Source organism: Dermacentor albipictus, chromosome 1, assembly GCF_038994185.2.
Source record: "Dermacentor albipictus isolate Rhodes 1998 colony chromosome 1, USDA_Dalb.pri_finalv2, whole genome shotgun sequence".
In the NCBI taxonomy this organism is placed as follows: Eukaryota; Metazoa; Arthropoda; class Arachnida; order Ixodida; family Ixodidae; genus Dermacentor; species Dermacentor albipictus.
The window spans coordinates 136,398,382-136,419,804 of NC_091821.1; the positions used below are offsets into that span (position 1 = coordinate 136,398,382).

Below are 21,423 nucleotides of genomic sequence, written 5' to 3' on the forward strand. Positions count from 1 at the left end.
ACTTTTTTTCCGATAAAACGGGCCCAAAAATTGCGTGCGCACTATAATCGAGTACAATCCTAAATCTGCATTACCATATCGCCGTCGACATTTCCAACTGACCGCCTCATACACGCTTTGAGCCTAGCTGCCGTAGCTTCCTCCATGTGCTGTAGTAGTACAATGTCCATCTTCCCGTTTCCTGCGTTTGCTCAATGGTTTGATCTATCAGCATGGAAGTGCCGACTGCGTAGACATGCGATGCCACAATTAAAAGGAAAGTGATCAGGTGTGCAGAGACGGATGGAGATCGGGCCGCATCACGGGCGTTTGGAATTCCCGAAACTTGCGTGTGGGACTGGCGCAAACAGAAGAGGCGCTCTACTCCGGCAGCTGCTGTATACAGCACAGCCACAGAGCCCTTATCTTGGAAGCAATCTGCGATGTAGACAGTCTACACATTTAGGCGCACCACGCTGTGTTCTCGTCGCTTAGTTCACGTTGAAGCAAGAGGCCATACAAAGGTCAATTTGCTCGATTCTGCTACCCCACTTCCTCACTCCAGTGTTTTTATCTTGATAAAGAGTTTCCGCGGTCACTGAGTGAGACGTGTTCATGTTTGCTTGTGCCCGTGTGACGCCATGCTTGTTAATTTAGTTAGTAAGCGGATGTTCAATAGGTTATAAGACCAATAAAACTACTATCCTTACTTTTTGTACAGCTTTCTACAAATTTGCTATCATAATCAATGCTTCGCCTTTCGTGCGAAACTGCGACTTTTTCTATTTATCAAAACTTTAGCATACTGGGAGTAAATTTTTGCTTTTACAAATGAGAGAAAGATTTATTTCTGTATGAAAGAATGAGGTGCGTGGTACTGTAAATGACATTTCTTTTTTTTTAGGTCACGGAAAATGAGTGCATGTTACAATCAAGGGTGTTTTTTTTTCCTTTTTTTTTTGGTCACGGAAAACGGGTGTGCGTTACAATCGAGGGTGCGTTAGAATCGAGTAAATACGGTAATCCACACAACCCAAACACGGTTGACAGGTGGTCGGGGCCTCGTAATAGCAAGGTAGGTGAAGATGAAGCAATCCGGTTTCAGAATCAATAAGGGCAGAGTGGGCAGATAGAAAGTCCATGCCTAGTATGAGTTGATGGGAACAGTACTCGAGCACAGCAAGTAATGCAGCTGTACAGCAGCCAGCAATGCTTATTCATACGAAGCCCATACCAAGGACAGGAAGTGTTTCCCCATCAGCGACTCTGATGAGCGCTAATGTGGGTGGCGTGAGGATCTTCTTAAGTCAACAGCGAATGGGACTGGTGACCCTGCGGAGATGGTGAACGACGGTACGATATGGTTGGAGCGTCATTACGGTTGGCCTCACAGGACTCATGGTAAGGCTGGAAGCAGCCAGAATTGGCCTCAGGGTGACGGTTAGGAGCATAGTGCACGTAACACCAAGACTACCAGTTATTGCAATAGCGGGCGATGTGACCATTCTGATGGCAATTAATGCAAATGGGTCGGTCATCAGCAGTCCTCCACTCGGCCGGATTGCGGTGACGTAGCCTCTGCCCTTGGGCATAGGAACCTAGGAAACGGTCAGTTGGGCAGGAGGGAGCGACGGCGCACAAAGTCCAGGCCAGTATTGGATAGCTAGCTCCTGACGAACGATGGTTTGGACAAGTGGTATCATGGTAGCGCTGGACTAACAGGCATGGGGGCACAAGGAAGCAGGAGACATAGCCTTAAGTTCACACCGTATGATCTTAGTCACGTGTTCTGCGGTTAGCAGCAGCTGTGAAGCAGATGCGTTTTCGCACGACGATCTTACTGCTGTGTAGGGAAGTCAAGTGAACTGATAGGCAATACGTTGACTTTTGGTATTTTCAAAACACTTGCACTTATTAATGATAGCGTCCACCGTGTCACAGTCCTTGCAGATAAACAGATTGAACGCATCATCCACTATCCCTTTTATGACGTGTCCTACTTTCTCATACTCGGCCATACCATCATCCGCTCTGTGGCAAAGGGCCAGCACATCCTGCATGTAAGACAGGTAGGATTCTGTTGAGGTTTCGGCACATGATGCTAGCTCATTTTTCACTGCAATATTTCAACCAAGAGATTTGCCAAACAGAGCATGCATCTTTTCTTTGCAGGTATCCCAGTTCCCGATCTCCTCTTCATGATTCTGAAACCAGACCCTTGCTATCCCTTGAAGATAAAATAGGATGTTGGCCAACATTACCGTATCATCCCATCGGCTGTTCTTACTTGCACGCTCGTAGATCGCCAACCACTCTTCGGTGTCAACATCATCAGTTCCACAAAACGTGCTTCGGTATCTTGGCTGGGCAACGACAACCGCTGAAATTGCCACTGTTCTGGCGGGAACCATCTCTTCTGTTATTGTGGGATGAGCCAGATGTCGGCCACTGCGTAGCTCTTTTGCATCGAGTTGGTACCCCGCACCTCCTCCAAAAATGTAATGGGGATAAGACTAGGCAAAACAAAAGAGAAAATGTATTTAGGTAGTACATACAGAGAGAAGCCGAGACGGCGGAACAACAACTACACGAGCGCTTCTTCGATCCTCGTCTTCATCCCCTTGCTTGTGCCTTCTCCAATGTATGGGAATGGCTTGTAACAATATTGTAGTAAAAATTAACTTATCAGATCATCAGAGGTTATAACTACTGCGGCTTTTTAATTTATAAAAATATCTGTGTGTGGCAACACCTTATAGTTTCATCATGTGGTTCAAGTAAGTAGTGAAATGAACAACACATGGCAGAGCCAGCCCTTGCATGACACAAACAAGCAGGTTGATGTAAATATATGGTTACTCATTCTGCTTCTCAGAGACATGCATCCCAGCAAATGAAGCATACAAAGGAAGCAAGAGACATTTTCGACGGAATAATCTCATGCTTTGAACTAGCTACTTTATTTTTACTGAGGAAAACTGTTTTTCTTTATCAGGAACATTAGGTTCATTGCCTTCATTTCAGTTTCTTAGGCAAAACATCCAAGTTTGCATGATGTTATGAAAGCCCATTGGGCCCCCCATCAGTGCCATTTTGTATGCGCCGTGCCTTTCTCACGCCTCAAAGAAAATGGAGGAATGTCTAGAATACAGCCTATAGTTTCACTTTTGCAAGACTCGGCAATGGACACGTCGAAGTATGCAGCCAACAGTGCGTTTGGCACTGTATGAAGATAGCAAGCTTGGCACAGTGCCAAAAATGCTGTTGGCCATATACGGACATGGGCGCATCCGTTGACGGGAGCATGCACTGCCAAGAGAAAGCACAATGAGACGACAACAAAGAAACAAAGGCGGGTGGCGCTTGAACGGCGCGAAGAGGGGGAAGGGAGACGAACAATGAGAAGGTAAGTGAATGCAAGAGAAAGAAAAAGATCAGGCTGGAGACTGGAAACCAGTTGGACCGCTGCGAGGGAGCTGATGGAGGCTGGTAGCACTTCTAATGTGTCTGCTGTTGAGTTTGCAGTTTCGCGCGGGTCGTCGTACGAGATGGGGCGTGCGTAATCTCGTGTAGTATAGTCAGGCTTTTTAATGCATTGTCTCAGTGGCGAGTTCACCAGAACTGCACTAGTCTGTGCAAAATTCGGGTTGTTGCAAAATAGGGGGACGCATAAGCGAGGTTCCACTGTATTTTTGCTGTGGCTCATTAGAAACAGGTTTGAGTGTACTAGCTGTCAAAAAACAGTGTATTTTGTGGATGCTGAAGTTCTTACCTCACGCCTTTGGTAGTGGCTTATTCTTCCCTGCCACAAACAATGTGACAATATACTTGGACTTTTGTATGGCCTTTGAGAAATTACAGTAAACCCTCGTTATAACAAAGTGAATGGGATGGCAAAAAATAATTCTATTTAAGTGGTATTTCGATAAAAACGATTACTCTATAAAAGCTAACAAGGCATAGCTGAAATAGCACAACTCTGCAGAAGTCTAATACGAGAATCACAATGCGCGTTTTCGATCGCAATCAAGCCAGATTGTGTACAAGCACTGATGAAGTATAATGTGTCTTGGTTCAGGTGACCTTTGACACGCGGAAGGTTGTGCAAAGTAACAATTGCTGCTTCCATTGTGCACAATTTTTATGGTCTCGCTGCACCATGGCAGTGGCACTCGTCGCTGATAACATGAAAGCGCAGTATGAAGGAAAAGGTTGTGCAGGCACTGTGATGGCGATAGCTGGCTACAGAGAGGCTCACTTGCTAGCTCGGTGCCACCGTGAGTGTACACCCGCTCCTTGCTAGTTGCTGCAGCACTGCTGATAACATGAGAGCTCAGAATGTAGAGAAAGGGTGCACAGGCACCACGGTGGTATAGATGGCAATGGAAAAGCCGCTTTGCCACCACGAATGTGTACACTCTACTTGCTAGTTGACTCTAAGCGGAACGGCTCATCGGTATAAGCCACTCTTACGCGTCCCCCGATATTTTCGCTGTATGGCTTTCACATCTCCTTTAATCCAGCTTTCCTGCATAGCTTGGTCAGTGTAGTTGTAGAATAGTACGAGAGATAGTGTGAGATGTTGCCCTTATATTCAAACAGTGATTTTATCACTGCCTGAATATGTTTTTCTTGTTCTTTTTGCCTTCTGATAAGATTTTTGTGTGTAGCATATTGCTCTTTCTTATCTTCCTATTGTATAATGCCATAATTTTGCCATTGCTATTCAAATATTTGTAACCCACTCCCCTCTACAAGGCTTTTGTATTTGAAGGTATGTACAATCTTAAAAACAAATTACACCCTTTGGGGCTTATCTTGTTCCACAACAATAATCGCCATTTGTCTTGCCTGCATTTTGCTTAACACTGCAAACCCGGTACCTCCAAGTCAGTAACAGCATCTGCGTCATCAGCGTGACATAGCATTTTCGACAGGAAAGTAGTGAGCACAGTATCTTTGAGAAAGTAAACGCAGGCAAGGCAGATCACGATTATTATTGTGAGACAAATATAGCCCAAAGGGTGCAACTGTGGTAAGAGTGTATATGGAATAATAAGAGTAAATAAAATAAAAATATAATACAGTCAAGCCTTGATATATCAAACACGGATATATCAAATTATTGCATATATCGAACACTTTATATATCACTTGAAAAATTGCATGTATTCTTTAATTTTTATTTCTAACGGGGTCGGACATAAAATGGATATATTGAACTCCCCCACCCCAGACTACGTGCCCTTTGTTGACAGGCGGCGAGCTTCCCATAACACCCTCGAAGATAGCGGTGGTGTGACGGGCATTCCCGACTGCTGCGCACTATGGCTACACACATCGATTGCACCGAGGGAGCCATTTGAACGTAGTGGCGTATGCAAATGGCAGCTTGGCTAGTTCAACAACATCAATGATGCATTGTATTTGCCGCACTGACTCCTCCTCGGTGCCGTGCTCTGAACCTCTGAATCTGCCGTGCCTCACAAGGAATGGCGGTTTGCTTCCACAAAGGCGCACAACAGCACGCATTCACTGGGCTCATTCATAGACGCCATAGCAGACGCCACTTAATACTTTGTTACTGACAGTGTTTCAAAATGCTTTGAATGACTGACGTGGAGATCGCAGTGGAAGTGGTGGCCAAACGAAGGCGCTGCTGAGGTTGATCCCGCAAGCGCTGATGTTGTCCTGCTTCCAACTTCAACTGAGGCTGAAGCTGCTTTGGCCGTTCTACGCCGCTACTGTGATGCAATAGAAGGCACCGGCCTATCACTTGTGGATCGTTTAGACTACGATGACGACGCCATGGTTAAGCATGCGGCTGCCAATAAGAAGCAGGCTACACTGCTGCAGTACTTTCAGCCAAAAAAATAAATACCTTGTGTAAAGCCTTAAGTGAGTATTTACTGCACCACGATTGACTCATTGATTGATTTGTACAAGTTCTTTATGGGTTTCTTACATGAGTTTATATGTAGAATTCCGGCTATATCAATCTATTTTGCAATAACCATGCTGTTCAATATATCGAGGTTTGACTGTAGTAATATTAAGCAAAACAGTGGGCTTTTGTAGTTTACTATTAAATTATGTATGCTTTGTACACTAGCTGAAACACTACTCAAGTGCACCGACTTATCTCAAAACAACTTGTTACATCCATAGGCGGAGAGTTCATTTTTCCAAGGGGGGAGGGGGCTGGGGCCCGACCAGCTTTCCGAACCCCTCTATATATTTCTTGCACTTCAACGAACTTCGTGTGACCTCGAAGAATTCAGCACTGAAGTGACGGCGTTATACGAGTATATACAAGACCTCATAGTAGGAGACAATTCAATTTCGCAGCCAGAGTCCACTCTATGGTGTAATCTTCCTTCGTGTAATTGTCGCATACTTGGCTATCACTAATACTGCTTCGCCCTTCCGTCAAAATGGCAGCCTCTCTCTTTTTTCTTTTTCTGTGAGTCCAAGTATAAGCACTTCTGCGCATGACTGCTGTTGATTCTGATTTCAAGTGAATCCGGCTTGACCTCATTTCGGTTACTGAGTAAATTGTACAGGGTGCACTAGCTATCATGCATAAAGAGTAAAAAAAAAGCAGTTGCGTTACTTGAAGAAAACCTAGTGCATATTGTTTCCAGTACAGTGGAGTAGCTGCCAGTAATTTTTTCGTTACTGAGATGTAATTCGGTAAATGCAAGTAATTATCTAACTCAAGAAGTACTGTCCTAATTTTCGAAGTGTCAGTGAGGCATTTGCAGGCACCCCAAAATGACATCTAACTTCGATGTTTCCAGCGATGTACTAATCGCATACCATTTTTCCCGACTAGCTAAGAAACCTCACGAAATATGAAAAATGCCATGTGAGTGCGCTCCCACCCGCATCATAAAGCAGCGCCCTCACTCAAATATGCTGACTGAAAGCAGCTGCATTGCCTGTCACAAACCCGAAGAGACAGTGCATCACCTTGATAATGGTACGGAAGGAGCCCCAACAGCAAGTTTCACGGCTTCACAGCGATTCCTTCCTCTCATTTCTACAGAGGAACTTCACTTTGGCCTAGTTGGTGTTTACTGCATATCCTATTGTCCCCTCTGTCCCAGTCTTTATTTGCGGTCAATATGATATGCAGATCTCATTTCTACGTCACACTTATTATCCGTCTCTCAAGGCCAACTAATCACACTGCTAACAAAAGCCCCTTGATAACGTGGCTGAAGCAACGCTCTGACCACGAACGAAATGCGAAAAGCAATTTAATAGGCTTAGAATGTTTCAAAATCCCAGCTTTGCTCACACTGCATAGAAAGAGTGCACGCAAAGCTATATTTCGCACCAGAAACTTGCTTCGGACAAAGCCAAATTAACTCTTTACTGCACCTTGTTGCATATATGCAACATACCGATAAACGGCCATAAAAGCAAAATCTAAGTTCAGTTGGTTCTTCCTGTACACAGTATTGCATTTCTGCAACAATAGCTTGAAAAACATGCCTTCTTTTACTGCCCTCTGTGCTTATTCTGTGCAACTATTGCTAAACAAACATGGCGGACGCTGCTCGTGTCAGCACGTAGCTATACAGGTAAGTTTTGCCAGTTATAAATGCCTTTCTGAACGGAATAAACTGTGGGGGAAAAAAAATTTAAGCTGTGTAATACATCTTCCTAATCGTGTAGATGCTAAAAAACATTATTTTCTCACAATAGTTTGTTTCTTGCAATGGAAAGTTGCTACATTGCGTATTTGCAACAACATACTCACTGTGTTTGTTTTTTATTCTCGATCTAGATATGGATCCTAAACGCTTTTATTGCCGGGCAATTCCGTCGGATAGCGAAGACAGCGAACTTTCTGGGTGTGACGACGACCCCGAGTGCAAGTCTGTTTGGATTTATCGTGTGTGCAATGTGTTGCATGGTGGAATGCCCGAATTTTTTTTATCAGGGTGTGTGCACATGCACGCTGCTGTCTCACATCGTTACGGCTTCACCCTGATGTCTGTACTTTTGCGTTTTAAATTTTTGGTTATAACACGAAGACGCCGTGCATAGTGGTTCTGTCTTCTTTCAATATACAGAGGCACCCTATTTTCTATATCTGCATTTCGCTTTGTTTCACCGCTTATTTTATTCCCTCTATATCGCTGTCTCTTTGTGCTGCAGATGTTCAACCTGATCTCGTAAAGCTAAATGACAGCACAAGCGAGTCGAGTGCATGCTCCGACGAGGACGAAGGTACAGCAAATGGCACAACACCTGACCACCGCCCTATACAAGCTAAGAGAAGGATCATTTCGAAAAAGGTGAATCTAATGAGAGATCCGCAGGCAGTTTAGTTCTCCGGGCAAAGTAAACGCCCAGAGTACATTTCACAACTAGAGACACCATTCCAATACTTCAAGTTTCTCTTCCCCGGCTCGCTGATTTCGCTAATTGCAGATCAGAGCAATTTGTATGCGCTCCAGAAAGAAGTGAGTCAGCCCCTTTGTACCCCTGCAGAAGAGATGGAAATGTTTATTGGGACGTGCATGTGGATGTCAATCACTCAAATGAGGAACTCGAGGTGGTACTGAAGTGCAGAAACCAGGGTTAGCCAAGTGGCTGACAAATTTCCTGTGGGTCGCTTTGAAAAACAGAAGCATAACATCACTTAATTGACAATATTACTCTCAGCCCAAAGGACGCTGCAGGAAGAGATCAGCTTGCGAAGGTGCATCCTCTCATTGATACCATCAATGAACAGTTGTCGCTTGTGCCTCTTGAAGAACATCTGTCTATTCATGAACAGATTATACCCTTCAAAGGTAGAAGCTCTCTCAAGCAGTACTGTCCCAAGAAGCACCAAAAATGGGGTTACAAAGTTTTCGTGCTCTCTGGTGTAAGCGGCTTCTCCTACAAATTGGAGGTGTATACCGGACAGGAGAACTCGGCGCAAATACTTTCAGGAGAGCCTGACTGTGTAGCGAGTGGAAATGTTGTTGTTCGCTTGAGTAGAATGATTCCGAGAGGCATACACCACAAAGTGTATTTTGACAACTACAGTGCAGTCCACTTATAACGATCGAGAAAAACGAAAAATATGATCATTGTAATCGATGATCACATATCTGGACTGCAGTTATTAAAAAAAATTAAAAAATGCTGAACATATCTTTGCAGCTCCAAACTCGAAGTCACTACTTGCTCTAAAGAATAGATGATGTAGAAAGTAGGCTGTGAAAAACAAGCTTTATTTCTCGCGCCAATGACCGTGTCAAGGGTTAGGCGCGCCGAAATAGTCCGAAATCTGCACTTGCTTTTGCGGCAGCTTCAGCTTCACAACCGCGGTGTGCATGGATTCCAGCTGCTGCGCGAACACTGGCGGCAATCCTTTAGCATGCATAAAATCAATTAGGGAGTCGATTGACGACAGTGCACTTTGCGTGGACATCGAGGCCGGGGCCAAGGAGCCACTATCAATCTCGTTGTCACTGTCGCTGCTGCCATTGCCACCGTCGCACAACTTTGCCGTCTGTTGAGACAGCACATCTTCGGCGATCGCCTCGTCGGTGACCTCATCGCAGAACGAGGCAGCACTGTCTGCAGACAAAAACTCCTCCATCGACGCACCACCTGTGTCACCAGTAGGAACGAGCTCCCAGAGCTCGGTTATGTCAGCGGCTTCCACAGTGTTGGTCTCAGTGGGTTGGGGAAGTTCGTCCTGACGCACAAAGCCCGCCTTTTTGACGCAGTTGTATATGGTTGACTGTTTTACTTCATACCCTGCACCATAAACGAAGCGTACGGCTTTCAAAAGGCTGATCTTCAGGTCAGGGGGCCCGTCTGCATGACCCGACGTGCCAGGAGCTGCGCGGTCAATGGCTAAAATTAGCCACTCCAGCATGCACCCCCAAAACAGGACTTTAAAGTTGGCGATCACGCCGGCATCCAACGGCTGCAGGCCTGCCGTAGTATTCGGAGGCAGAAACATCAATTCAACAGATGTTAGCTTTGGGCTAACGCTGTGTGCGCTACAGTTGTCAAGTAGCAACACTACTTTTCTTCCTTCGCTTTCAATTATACTGTCGAACTCGAGCAGCCATTCTTCAAACAGGTCGTGGGTTATCCACGCCTTCTTACTGCTGCAATAGTGGACCCGGATGTGCTGATCCTTAAAGCACGTTGGCTTCTTTGATCGCCCGATCATGAAAGGCTTGAGACAATGGCTCCTGTCCATGCTAACGCACAGCAACACGGTCACCCTAAGTTTCGAGTGCTTCTCGCCACGGCATCGATCTCCTTTAAGAGCGCGAGTCTTCGACGGCAACATTTGAAAAAACTGAGCAGTTTCGTCGCAATTATATATGTCCTTCTCCGCATAGCGCTCCAGCACGCCGGGCAGCTTTGTCTGCAGCCACTGCTGCTTTGCCTGTGTGTCCAAAGATGCTGCTTCCCCCACCACGTTTCTGTAAACGATTCCGTGCCGTTCTTTAAAACGCTGAATCCAGCCTCCCCCAGGCTCAAAATTTGGGCGTCCCAGAAGAAAAGCGAAGTTTTTCGCTTTGGTGGCAAGTATTGGCCCACTAATAGGCACATTATGCGCACGGGTTGCGATGAACCACTGGTAAAGCGCCTCTTCAACATCGGCGTACAAAGGGTCTCTTACCCTTTTCCACTGATCGGCATGGCCGCTGATAGCTCTTGCCTTCACAATCGCGGTGCTCCCGGTTTTCAAGATGGTTGATATCGTCAACTGGGCGAGCTCATACTTCTTCACAGGGGCGCTCACCTCGAAGCTGCATCGAGAGTCCTGCAAAATATCCATCTTCGTGTCAAGCTTTGTCGACGCTATCTTCGAACTGGGCCACTGGGTTGTACCGTTGGTTGCACGCTGCTTCGGTGGCGTCAGCCTGCTATCAGTAGAGAGAGAGACTGAGTGCGGGACGGGCGCCACCGCGCCGCTTTGCTTGTCGCTTTTTTTTTCTTCCTCTCTCTTTCGGTGCGACTGTGGCCGACGTGCATGAAGCAGCTAGCACCATCTTGTGGCGCGCTGCGCCTACTCAAGTACTCTCCGGTGCGCGGGCAGGGCGGGACGCGCCGCGCGGTAATGGCGGCAGATACGAACTAACAGAGGTAAACATCACCTCGTCTCGACATCGTTCGTTTCAGGGAACTAAGCAACGCAAATGTTCAATTATTTGGCACGGAAAACGCCATCCAGATGGCAAAATTTTGATCGTTATATCCGATATGTGGTGAATAACCTATCGTTATAAATGGTTTTTTCCCCATAGACCTAATGCATAAAATGACACTCTCATGTTGACCCATCGTTATAACCGATATATCGTTATATGTGGTATCATTATAAGTGGACTGCACTGTATTTCAGCTGCCCAAGTTTGCAGGTGTACCTACAAAAAGACTCTGTACACTGCAATGGTACCGTGCGGACAAACCGGGTCCCTGGAGTGGGCCTGCCTAGCGAGCAGAAAATGAAAAAGAAAGGAAGAGGACATTTTGAAGAGAGGGTTGCAGTTGTGGATGGAATTGAGCTGTCATGTACAAGGTGGCAAGATACCCGAGCAGTGACTTTGCTCTTCTCCTTTGTTGGAACACAGCCTGCTACAAGTGCATCAAGGTATAATTGTCAAAAAAAAAAAAGAGCGGAGTGAGATACTATGCCCTGCAGTGATCACTATCCACAACAAGCACATGGGAGGCGACGACCTTTTGAACTCCCTCATCTCCATTTACCGTCCCTACCTGAGGTCGAAAATATATTATTTTAATGTTTTTCTGCCCATCCTTGACTTGACAGCTGTAAATGCTTGGTTGCTTTACAAGAGGAACGTCATGAAAAAACGTGGTCAGTACAGTGAAAGGCTACTTCCATTGGCTGAGTTCAAGATGGACCTGGCTGCATCACTCTGCAAGGCTGGGAAGACGGCGCTGAAAAAGCAAGGAAGGCCTAGCAATGAGTCAGTAGAACAAGCCTCTGATCAGAAGAAAAAAAGGGGGCCATCAGCTCCAACTCCAACTCAGGATGTCAGGCTAGATCAGGTATTTCTCATCTATGGAGCTTTGTCTCAGTGCTCATTATTTTCATTTCTTTCCTCGGGTTGGTCATTGGGTTCTTTGGAGCAAGAAACGGCAGGGCTGCAAGCTTCCTGGCTGCACAGGAATCTGCATGAGCTACTATGTTAAGTGTGGAGTGCATCTCTGTTCCAAAAACAAGAGCAATTGCTTTTTTTGTGTACCACACTACAAAATGAGTCCACCGTTTCTTATTACTTACTGATTAATGCTCAAGGTATAGAACCAAGCTTTTTCAGCAAGCAAGTGAAATAGCTTTCTATTGTACAATGTGTTCCCCCTTGCTGACTGTCATGTAAATAAATGTTACAGTTTTAAACCGGGCTTTCCTGCAAACCAGATTACAGGAAAACCGAGCTTTCCTCAACTTTTTCTTTATGTGTATGTTGTTGCAAATATGCAATGTACTTTTTTTATGCCAATACAAACTGTAAAAGTCCACTGAAGATATTTTTTTGTTAGTACAGCTATTGTTATGGTTCCCTGCAACGACATGAATAATTTTATGGCAAAAAAAAAAAGATTGTGCAGTAAAGTGACCGTTTTATTTTTCATGAAAGCGTAAACATGCTGTAAAAACAGGTTCGTGTCAAAAAATAAAAGCGAAACAAACCTACTGGGAAGCGACCAACGTGTGGAGCAAAGGCAATATCAATGCGTTCAAGAAAGTAAATGAGCTGAATTGGAAATCAGGATGTCTGGCAAAAAAAAAAAAAAAAAAGAAGTCAGATATTAGGGTTCAATTATTACAGTCGAACACGGATATATCGAACCCACATATATCGAATTATTGTCTGTATCGAACTCGTAAATTATCCCCTTGAAAATTCTGTGTAAAAGTATAGAAATTCGTACGTTTATATCGAACAATATTTTTACCCGCCATTGGATATATAGAACACCGCGCGATCTCGGCACTCGCTGCACCTGCGTGCTCCGCGCCTCCCCCGAAAGGCTCGGAAAATGTGAGAGCGAGAGGGAGGGAGGCTCGGACGGTACTCCCACTGCGCACGCTCTCCGACTTGCGGCAACACCCTGCTTGCGGAACTGCTTTTATTTTTCTCTCTCCCAATGTCTCTCATCCTTCCCCCGCGTAACCATAGTGATCGGCTCGGAAAAGGTAGCCAGGAACGAAGGCGGCGGTGGCCTCCTTCTTTTGCCTTTTTTTTTTCTTGTTGCTTTTTCACGAGTTTTGCTCAGCCAACCACAGCTCGTGCCTTTCGTACGTCGCTGTCGCCCTCGGAGGGGGCCATCGCGAGCGCTTTGTTGGCGGTGGCTGCGCACGTGAATTCTTGTGTTTTGTGCGCGTTCTTGTGTTTCGTGTTCATTATTGTTTCGCGTGCGTCTCACGACACGTGTGAATGGATCGTGGTGAGTTGACGCGGAAGCAATGGCCGCAGCAAGCACAAGCAGCGTCAAGAAGCGCAAGAACCTGGACATTGCGACAAAGCTGAAAGCCATTCAGCGTGTTGAGGCGGGCGAGAAAAGTGCGACGGTGGCAGACGACTTCGGGATTCCTCGGAGCACTCTAAGCACCTTGTTAAAAAACAAGGCGGACATAAAGTCGAAAGCGGCGAAGTTACGAACGTCGGGAGCTTGTTGTGTGCGCGCTCCTGCCCAGGAGAAAGTTGAAAAGGCCCTCTATGCATGGTTTTTAGAGGTGCGGGCTAAGAACATTCCGGTGGATGGCCCAATGCTAATGGCTAAAGCCAAATGGTTTGCCGCTGCACTCGGTGATGACAACTTCGCCGACAACACAGGGTGGCTGCAGAGGTTTAAGAACCGCCATAAGATAGTTGGCAAAACCATTTCTGGGGAAAGCGGAGCCGTCATCAGCCAGGATATCCAGCAGTGGATTTCGAAGGAATGGCCGGAAATTTGCGCGAAGTTTTCATCCGTGGAAATCAACGCCGACGAGACCGGGTTGTTTTGGCAGATGCTGCCCAGCAAGACGCTCGACGTCCGGGGCAGCACATGTCACGGGGGCAAGATGAGCAAAGTCCGCGTGAGCGTTCTGCTCGCTGCTAACATGGATGGCTCTCAAAAGCTCCAGCCCTTTGTGATTGGCAAAACAAGGGCACCACCGCGCTGCTTCAAAAACTGTAAGCAGTTCCCCGTTCGCTACGCCTTCAATAAGAAGGCGTGGATGACGCGTCAGCTGTTCACAGAATGGCTGCAAGCGTGGGACGCCGAACTGGGCAAATCGGGGCGTCACGCTTGCCTCCTCGTCGATAACTGCTCGGCCCATCACACCACCTGCAAGCTCGAAAACATCGCGCTCAAGTTTCTGCCGGCGAACACGACAGCAAAGTTGCAGCCGCTCGACCAGGGCATCATTAAGTCGTTCAAAGTCGGCTACAGGAGGCGACTCATTGATAGGCTTTTGGTGAACCTCCGCATGGGCACCGAGCTTAAGGTTGACCTGCTGGGGGCCATTCAAATGATGACGGGCGCCTGGAGAGACGTGAAGCAGGATACTGTGGCCAACTGCTTCCGGAAGGCAGGCCTCGTGACAGCCAAACTTCCTGAAACCTGCGAAGACGGCGACGGCGACAACGAGTGCATGGACGACGCGTTTCGCGAGTTGTCGTCCCTTTTCCCGGCTGCCGTTCCAGCCGAAGTGTCTGCTCACGATTATGTGAACGTTGACAGCAATGTTCAGGCTGTTGTGAGCCTCGCCGACGAGGATATTGTAGCTGCAGTCGGAGGGACCCAGGCTGACAGCTCGAGTGGCAACGAAGATCGTCCAGACGAGGGCGCGGCTACACGCTCGTACTCCGCCGCTGAAGTGGTGGCAGCGTTCAGCTTGATTCGCCGCTGTTGCGGCGACATGGAAGGAACTGGGCTTTTGCACCTGAACAGCCTCGATAAGATCGAGGTTGGCGTCTTTAATTTCATTTGCAAGGCGAAGATGCAGACCAACATAAGCGATTTTTTTTCCCGCAAATAAAGCATTACGTAGCGTCATGTGTACGGAAATAGTTGTCATTCTTGAATGCGCCGATCGGTAGGTCATCGTCCGCCACAGGTAAAGTCTCTGGGCCTGTATTTTTTATATCGAATTTTTGATATATCGAATTAATTCGCGATCCCCTTCGAGTTCGATATATCCGTGTTCGACTATATTTGTGAATTCGTAAGCTCCATTGAACACCAGCATAGAGAACGTGTTTGAATAGGTTTCCTCTTTTGTAGCTAGGCAGTACTGTGCCCGTTTTATCGCATCTTCAGTGGCTTTCTCGATGACAGACGCTAGAATTCTACGGCCGACATCCGTTATCCTTGCCTTAAACTAATCTGACATCAGCCTCGATCATGTAAGCATGATATCTCACATAATCCTAAAAAAAGAAATCGAGTGGAGATAGGTCAGGTGACCTAGCCGGCCAACTTACAGGCCCGTGCCTTCTAATCTATTGCGCATGAAAAGCTGCCTCCAGCCAGTTTCGTGCTCAGCTGCTGCTGTGTGCTGGTGCCCCACCTTGCTGATACCACAGAAGCGGAAGACGTGACAGCGGGACTCCGTTGAGAAACTCATCCACTACTCCTTCAAGGATTTTGTTCACGTAACGCTGTCCAGTCAGTATGTGATCGAAGGAGATGGGACCAATTATAGCACCGGCGTAAATTCTGAACCCCACATTGAATGACCACTGGAACTGGCGCCGACTGCGCTTTACCCAATGTAGATTGGAGTCCCTCCAATAGTGTGCATTATGCAAATTTACCTAGGCAGTTCTGCGAAAAGTGGTTTCCCCTGTGCACATGATGTTGCACAAAGGTCGGGTGACTCATCGGCTTTTGTGAGGACCCAATTCGAGAAATCTAGACGATTCTATAGGCCCCTATCTTCTAAGCATTGGTGCTGGTTAAGGTGGTACAGGTGAAAGGCCGTCATTTAGAATCCTCCAAGCTGATGACTTGGAAATTGGTACCTGGGCGGCCACGTCCCGCAGGCTAGCATGAGGGTTTGAGGCCATAAATGCTAGAACATCCGTGCGTAGGCTATGACTCAAAAATGGAGTCCTCCGCCACTGTTTCTTGAAGCTGTCGGTTTGTCTCAGGTTTTCATAATTTCTGATAATAGTCAATACGTTTGGTCTACCGCCACACTTCCAGGACCACTATATATATTTGCGGCCTTCCTCTTGTTGCCATTTGCAGATCCCAAGGCAAGGATCATGTTAACCTTCTGCTCATTAGAGAAAGACATGGAGACCGGGACGAAACAAAACGCACTTTTAAACCTATGCACTGACATTGTCAATTCGCTTTTGTGATGATAGATTTTGTGGCAAAAAAAAAAACTGCACTTTATCTACACTAAGACAACAGCTATCACAGCTTGTTTCCAACAAGCACTAAACTCGATGTGTTACTTCTGCCTGGGCGCGGCAGACAAGGCACTAGCTTGATCATTATGTTTTTATTTATTTATTTATTTCATTCTGGATAATTCAAAGGGAGCTTGTTCGAGGGTGCTGCTTTATCATTCGGGTGGGAGCGCAGTCACATGGTGTTCTCCATAGTTCGCGGGGTTTATTTATTAGTCAGAAGAAAATTAGTATGCAATTAGTATGTTACTGAAAATACCGCAGTTAGATATCCCTTGGCTGTGCCTTCAAATGCATCATTGGCACTTGGATAATTAGGATAGTATGTTTTGAGTTAGATAATTAACTACAATTACCTAATTAATTTAGGTAATTAACAAATACCTGAAGTTACTGGCAGCTACTTCACTGTACTGTAAATAATATGCACTAGGTTTTCTTCGAGTAACACATTGCTCTTTTTTTAAATCTCGGTACACGATAGTTAATTGGGACACCTTGTATATACTTATGACCTTTGCATACAACTGACGATGTTTCCATCCCTAGTAAATGTTGTAAATTATTAGAAATGGTTTTTTTTTTCAGGAGCCGTTAGCATTTCTTACTGGAAAGAGAAGCAATACTGAGACACACAACATTCACATGCATTTCACACACCATTTACAAAAGACTCTGCCAAAGGGGTCACTGAAGTCTAAAGGTTTTTTTCATGGTCGAAAAAGCACGCAAAGCAATTTGGAGCGTGGTGAACATACAGCAGCATATTCATTCTCTATATGCAGGCTATCCATAGCTTTAGAAGTAATTTTTAATTGGGTACCTCAATCTCTTTCAAAAATATAATAAACTTTATCCTGTGTGTATATTTAAATATACTGTGCATGTGTATTGTGTTTACAGTGGAAATTTAAAACAATGTTAAAGTAAGAAAATACGGATGAGGCAGCCGCTGCTAGTGCTTCTAATGGGCGTGTCCTCCTATAGTCAGGATTTGCCGAAATAAAGCAAAATTATGAATTAAAAGCCATGCATGTCCGCGCCAACAATGATGCAGTAAGTTAGCCCTAATAAAATGTCAAGTAAGAGGGTCGAGGCAAGTGATAAGAAACCTCAAGTGATGTGGATGTCAAAGCAATGGTAATGGCACTTTAGGTGTGCATGTGTTTGGGCGGGGGGGGGGGCCTTGGCATCCCCTGGGGTGGGGCTCAGCCCCCCCCCCCCTGGAAAACTCTGGAGGGGGCTCGGGAACCAGAGCCCCCCTGTAATCAGCGCCTATGGTTACATCTGTAAATGAACAATGCTCATAAAGAAAAGTTTTGCCTTGTTGCTTGGATCATTGAATGATGACTGCAGGCCCAAAATTATGCTGTGCATCCTTTCATCCAAGTTTGGATCTGCATCGGGGAAACAAAAGAAAAAGTGTAAGCCTGCACGCAACACAAAATAATTAGGCAGCATAGGCATATGAACTCTAGATGGCAAATGACCTGAGACAGCATAACTGCAGGTATGTTTTGTCAGCATGTCTGCTTCTCTACACCAGTAAAATTTAGTTGAAAAATTCTCTTTTTGACGTTCGAAGAGGCACTACCCACCACACATTAAACCATTAAGCCCTTCAAAAGCACCCGTTAGTTGCCACCCTAATGGAACCTAGGCCAAATTTTTGGGCTGTACTGATGTAAAAGGATGTGAAACCTAAGAAAACGTGAAATAAACAGTCTATAGAACTACTCACTTGTTATGCGCACAGGTGGGCTAAGCTTTTATGGTTTTAGGGGAATGCAAAAGAACACAATGAGAACATCCTTATCTTGGAGATATTAAATGATGAGCTGCTAGCAACTAATGCTAAATTAACACGATAATATTATGACTAGTTTCTATCAACATAACCAATGCATAACTAAAGCAAGAGAACAAAAACTTTATCTCAAAAATTCATTTTTTTTAACACTAAATGGGCAACACATACTAATTCAGAAACTTTTTAACATGATCATGCACCAAGAAAACAACATGGTAACTATACAAGTGATACTCCCCACACTGTCATGTTAGCTTGTTTAAAGGCTGAAATCAATCAAAGAATCAACATACGACTCTATGCATTTCATAAGTCCTGCCAATGCCATTACCTGCACCTTGTCAACTTATTATGAAACTGTCTGCCACGCTGCATAAAGTCAGAGTACCAAAGCTACAGAACATAGAAGTAGTACACGTCAAGGTTGTTTTCAAGCAACACTTGTGGGTCACTCCCTCAAAAGTGTATGATGCATTATTGCCTCCAATATCTTAAAGAAAGAAATATTGACTGAACTTCGCAAAGCTTTAGTTCAAAATATTTGTCAAACTTTTATTTTATTCCTCCCCAATGTGCATCATAGGGAAACATTGCTAGTTTTGCAGTAAACTCTTGTTTTCTACTGTGTTTCACTGTCATAACATTTCTTGCAGTCTCGGTACGTCTCTATGTTAGCTGGCTAGAGCTGAATGGCTTCAGTTGGTGGAGGAGCACAAACTAGTGGTGCATCCTCAAGTCCCTGGTTGGTTTCCATCATCATCACTCTCACAATCTGAATCTGATGAAAAGGCAGCATCCTCCGGCTCACTGCTGCTCAAGCCATTGATAAAATCAGCCACAGACACAAGAGAAATCGCGAGATCTGCGATGTCTCGGGGTGCGCATGCCTCCTTCCAAAGGCGGCCATTATCGCTTTCAGTTGATCCATGTGCACATCTTTGGAGCTTGTTCGAAAATCACCACCCAAGTGGTAAAAAAAACTAACTCCCCAAGAAAAGAAATTTTAGTTCTCCGGCTATACATCAGATGGTGCAGTGTGCCCGTGAATGGCGTGGAAGGTCTTAAAAACTACATTTGTAGCACTTGTAAGCGTTGTAACAATGCCCAATAAGTGCAGCAGGAAAAGAGTTAAAGCCCACTTTCAGAAGCAGTGCTCAATTTGTGCATTCTAAACAATGAGAGCCACATGCAATCAATTCATCTAGCCCCACTATGCCATAGCATAGCCTACAACTACCAAAGGCAAGAGAGAAAATGAATGCCAAAAGGCTATAGAATACCATTGCTGCTGTAAATCCAATTGCAACTAATTTCCATGTTACAGAAAAATGCAGCAGGCCCATCACATACTTACTTTTGGTTTTGCTAAACTGAATAAGAAGTCCTGAAAGATGAAGATTAGCTAGCAAATAAAACACACACTCCAGCTCAACCCTACAAGTAATTGGTTAAATAATAAGGAAACCTGGTACAATTGACATCCAATAATTCAACCTCGGCAGAACATGAAAAATTGGTTAAACAGTATTCAAAGCAGAGTGTTCAACAACTATGGTACCTTTTGGGACTTTAAAACATGATCAAATTCAATGAAAAGGCTCAATCGACTGAAGCTGAAATAACGGATGCCGACCGCTATAATAGATGTACTGTCAGCCAAAAAAGTAAATGGACCACGGCTTAGGTGGCCGAAGCGGCTGCGAGGCCACACCGGGGTGCTGCTATCTCGCTCGGCGCACTGACAACGAGAGTGCCCCAGATGACGCCAGACTTCGCCCGCACTCTCACGCGGGGCCTCATCACACTTGATAAATTTCTAGTGCAGCGTTCGATTGCTCTGCTGCTGACGGTCGCGACGAAGGCGACCGTGCATCACCAGTATAGTCGTGCACATAGTGCTGTCGTGCAGTAGCGGGTGGCAGCAGGGCATCAAATCTCGGCACTGAGAAGGAACGAAGACCCATTCTGATTGTTGTTTTGCTTATATTCACCTTATCTTTCATATTAGTGCATGTCGCCGGCGTCTACCACTGCTCGATTTTAGGCAACATCGCGCAAGTACCTGCAACGGCGGCTACGATGACATACGTTTTTTCATGCCGGCGCGATGAGTTAGAAAGTGGGAAGTGCTGCACGGATGTCCAAAGATATAGCGGCGGCGCTCTCGATGCCAAGGTGAGTAAGCCAAGTCATCGCGGTCGACAGCAACTTTCCACCGCAGTGAGGACCCCTTGAAGCCATGGAATGCTTCCGTGAATAAACTTTCATGACTGACTAGTTATTCCGATTCATCTTCGCAATTATCTCTTCCTGGCCATATTTTTGTGAAGTTTCATAACAGCCTACGCATTGTAGTACCTAATTAAAGCAGTTTTCAGAGGTGTCGCTGATATAAATATAAAACCCACTGTTGGATACAATGACGGAAAAGTAATCTCGACAGAAGAGCAGTGCCCGCAGTAAACCTTGGCGCTTGTAACTTATTGCGCCGGCGTGAAAAAGTGCGTGTCACCATAGCCGCTGTTGCTGCTACTTGCGCGATGTTGCCTAAAATCGAGCAGTGGTAGACACCGGCGACATGCATTAATATGAAAGATAAGGTGAATATAGGCAAAACAACAATCAGAAGGGGTGTCCGTTCCTTCTCAGTGCTGCGGTATGATGTGCGGCTGCCGTCCGCTACTGTGGTATAGCACCATGCGCTTGACTACCGGCAATGATCGGTCCCCTTCCTCACGACCGTCAGCACCAGAGCAACCAAACGGCGCACTAGAAATTTATTTATCAAGCGTGATGAGGCCCCGCGTGAGAGTGAGGGCGAAGCCTGGCGTCACTCAGGGCACTCTCGCCGTCAGCGTGCGAAGCGAGATAGCAGCGCCCTGATGTGGCTCCGCAGCCGCTCCGGCCACCTAACCTGTGGTCCGTTTACTTTTTTGGCAGACAGCACGTAGACACAACCATTAGCTAAGACACAGCAAGCAAGAAGAGCCAGTCTGAGCAGGTTGATGCTAAACATGAAAAGGATCAAAAAAGAAAGTACTACTTGCAGTAAGGAAAGCCTACCTGTTTCATTATGTAATTTCATTACGGTTTACCTGCTGCAAGCAAAGATAAACCCTTACAGAGGCCTTTGAATGTAACTTGAACCCTGTCTTCTTTTGTTGGTCACACACAGTGGGATTTGGCGATGGTTTCAGCATTTGTAATAATAATTTTTGC

At 45.7% G+C, this 21,423-nt stretch overlaps 2 protein-coding genes across 3 annotated transcripts in view; one reads left to right on the forward strand and one right to left on the reverse strand.

Annotated features, from left to right (window-relative positions):
- c11.1 (maestro heat like repeat family protein c11.1) overlaps nt 1-21,423 on the reverse strand; it is a 193,255-nt gene that overhangs the window by 116,775 nt on the left and 55,057 nt on the right. The window contains exons 12-13 of one of the 2 annotated variants that reach the window (XM_065444128.2): nt 19,559-19,588; nt 17,718-17,791 (exon numbers count right to left, since the gene is read on the reverse strand). In XM_065444128.2, the coding sequence (XP_065300200.1) occupies nt 17,718-17,791; nt 19,559-19,588 (104 nt within the window). The remainder of the gene's footprint in view (nt 1-17,717; nt 17,792-19,558; nt 19,589-21,423) is intronic. The other variant, XM_065444129.2, reaches the window with a different exon arrangement.
- On the forward strand, nt 11,680-15,867 carry LOC135911761 (uncharacterized). The gene is made up of 4 exons (XM_065444107.1): nt 11,680-12,026; nt 12,085-12,220; nt 14,723-14,938; nt 15,793-15,867. Exons 1-4 carry the CDS (start codon nt 11,680-11,682, stop codon nt 15,865-15,867), a joined length of 774 nt encoding a protein of 257 aa, XP_065300179.1.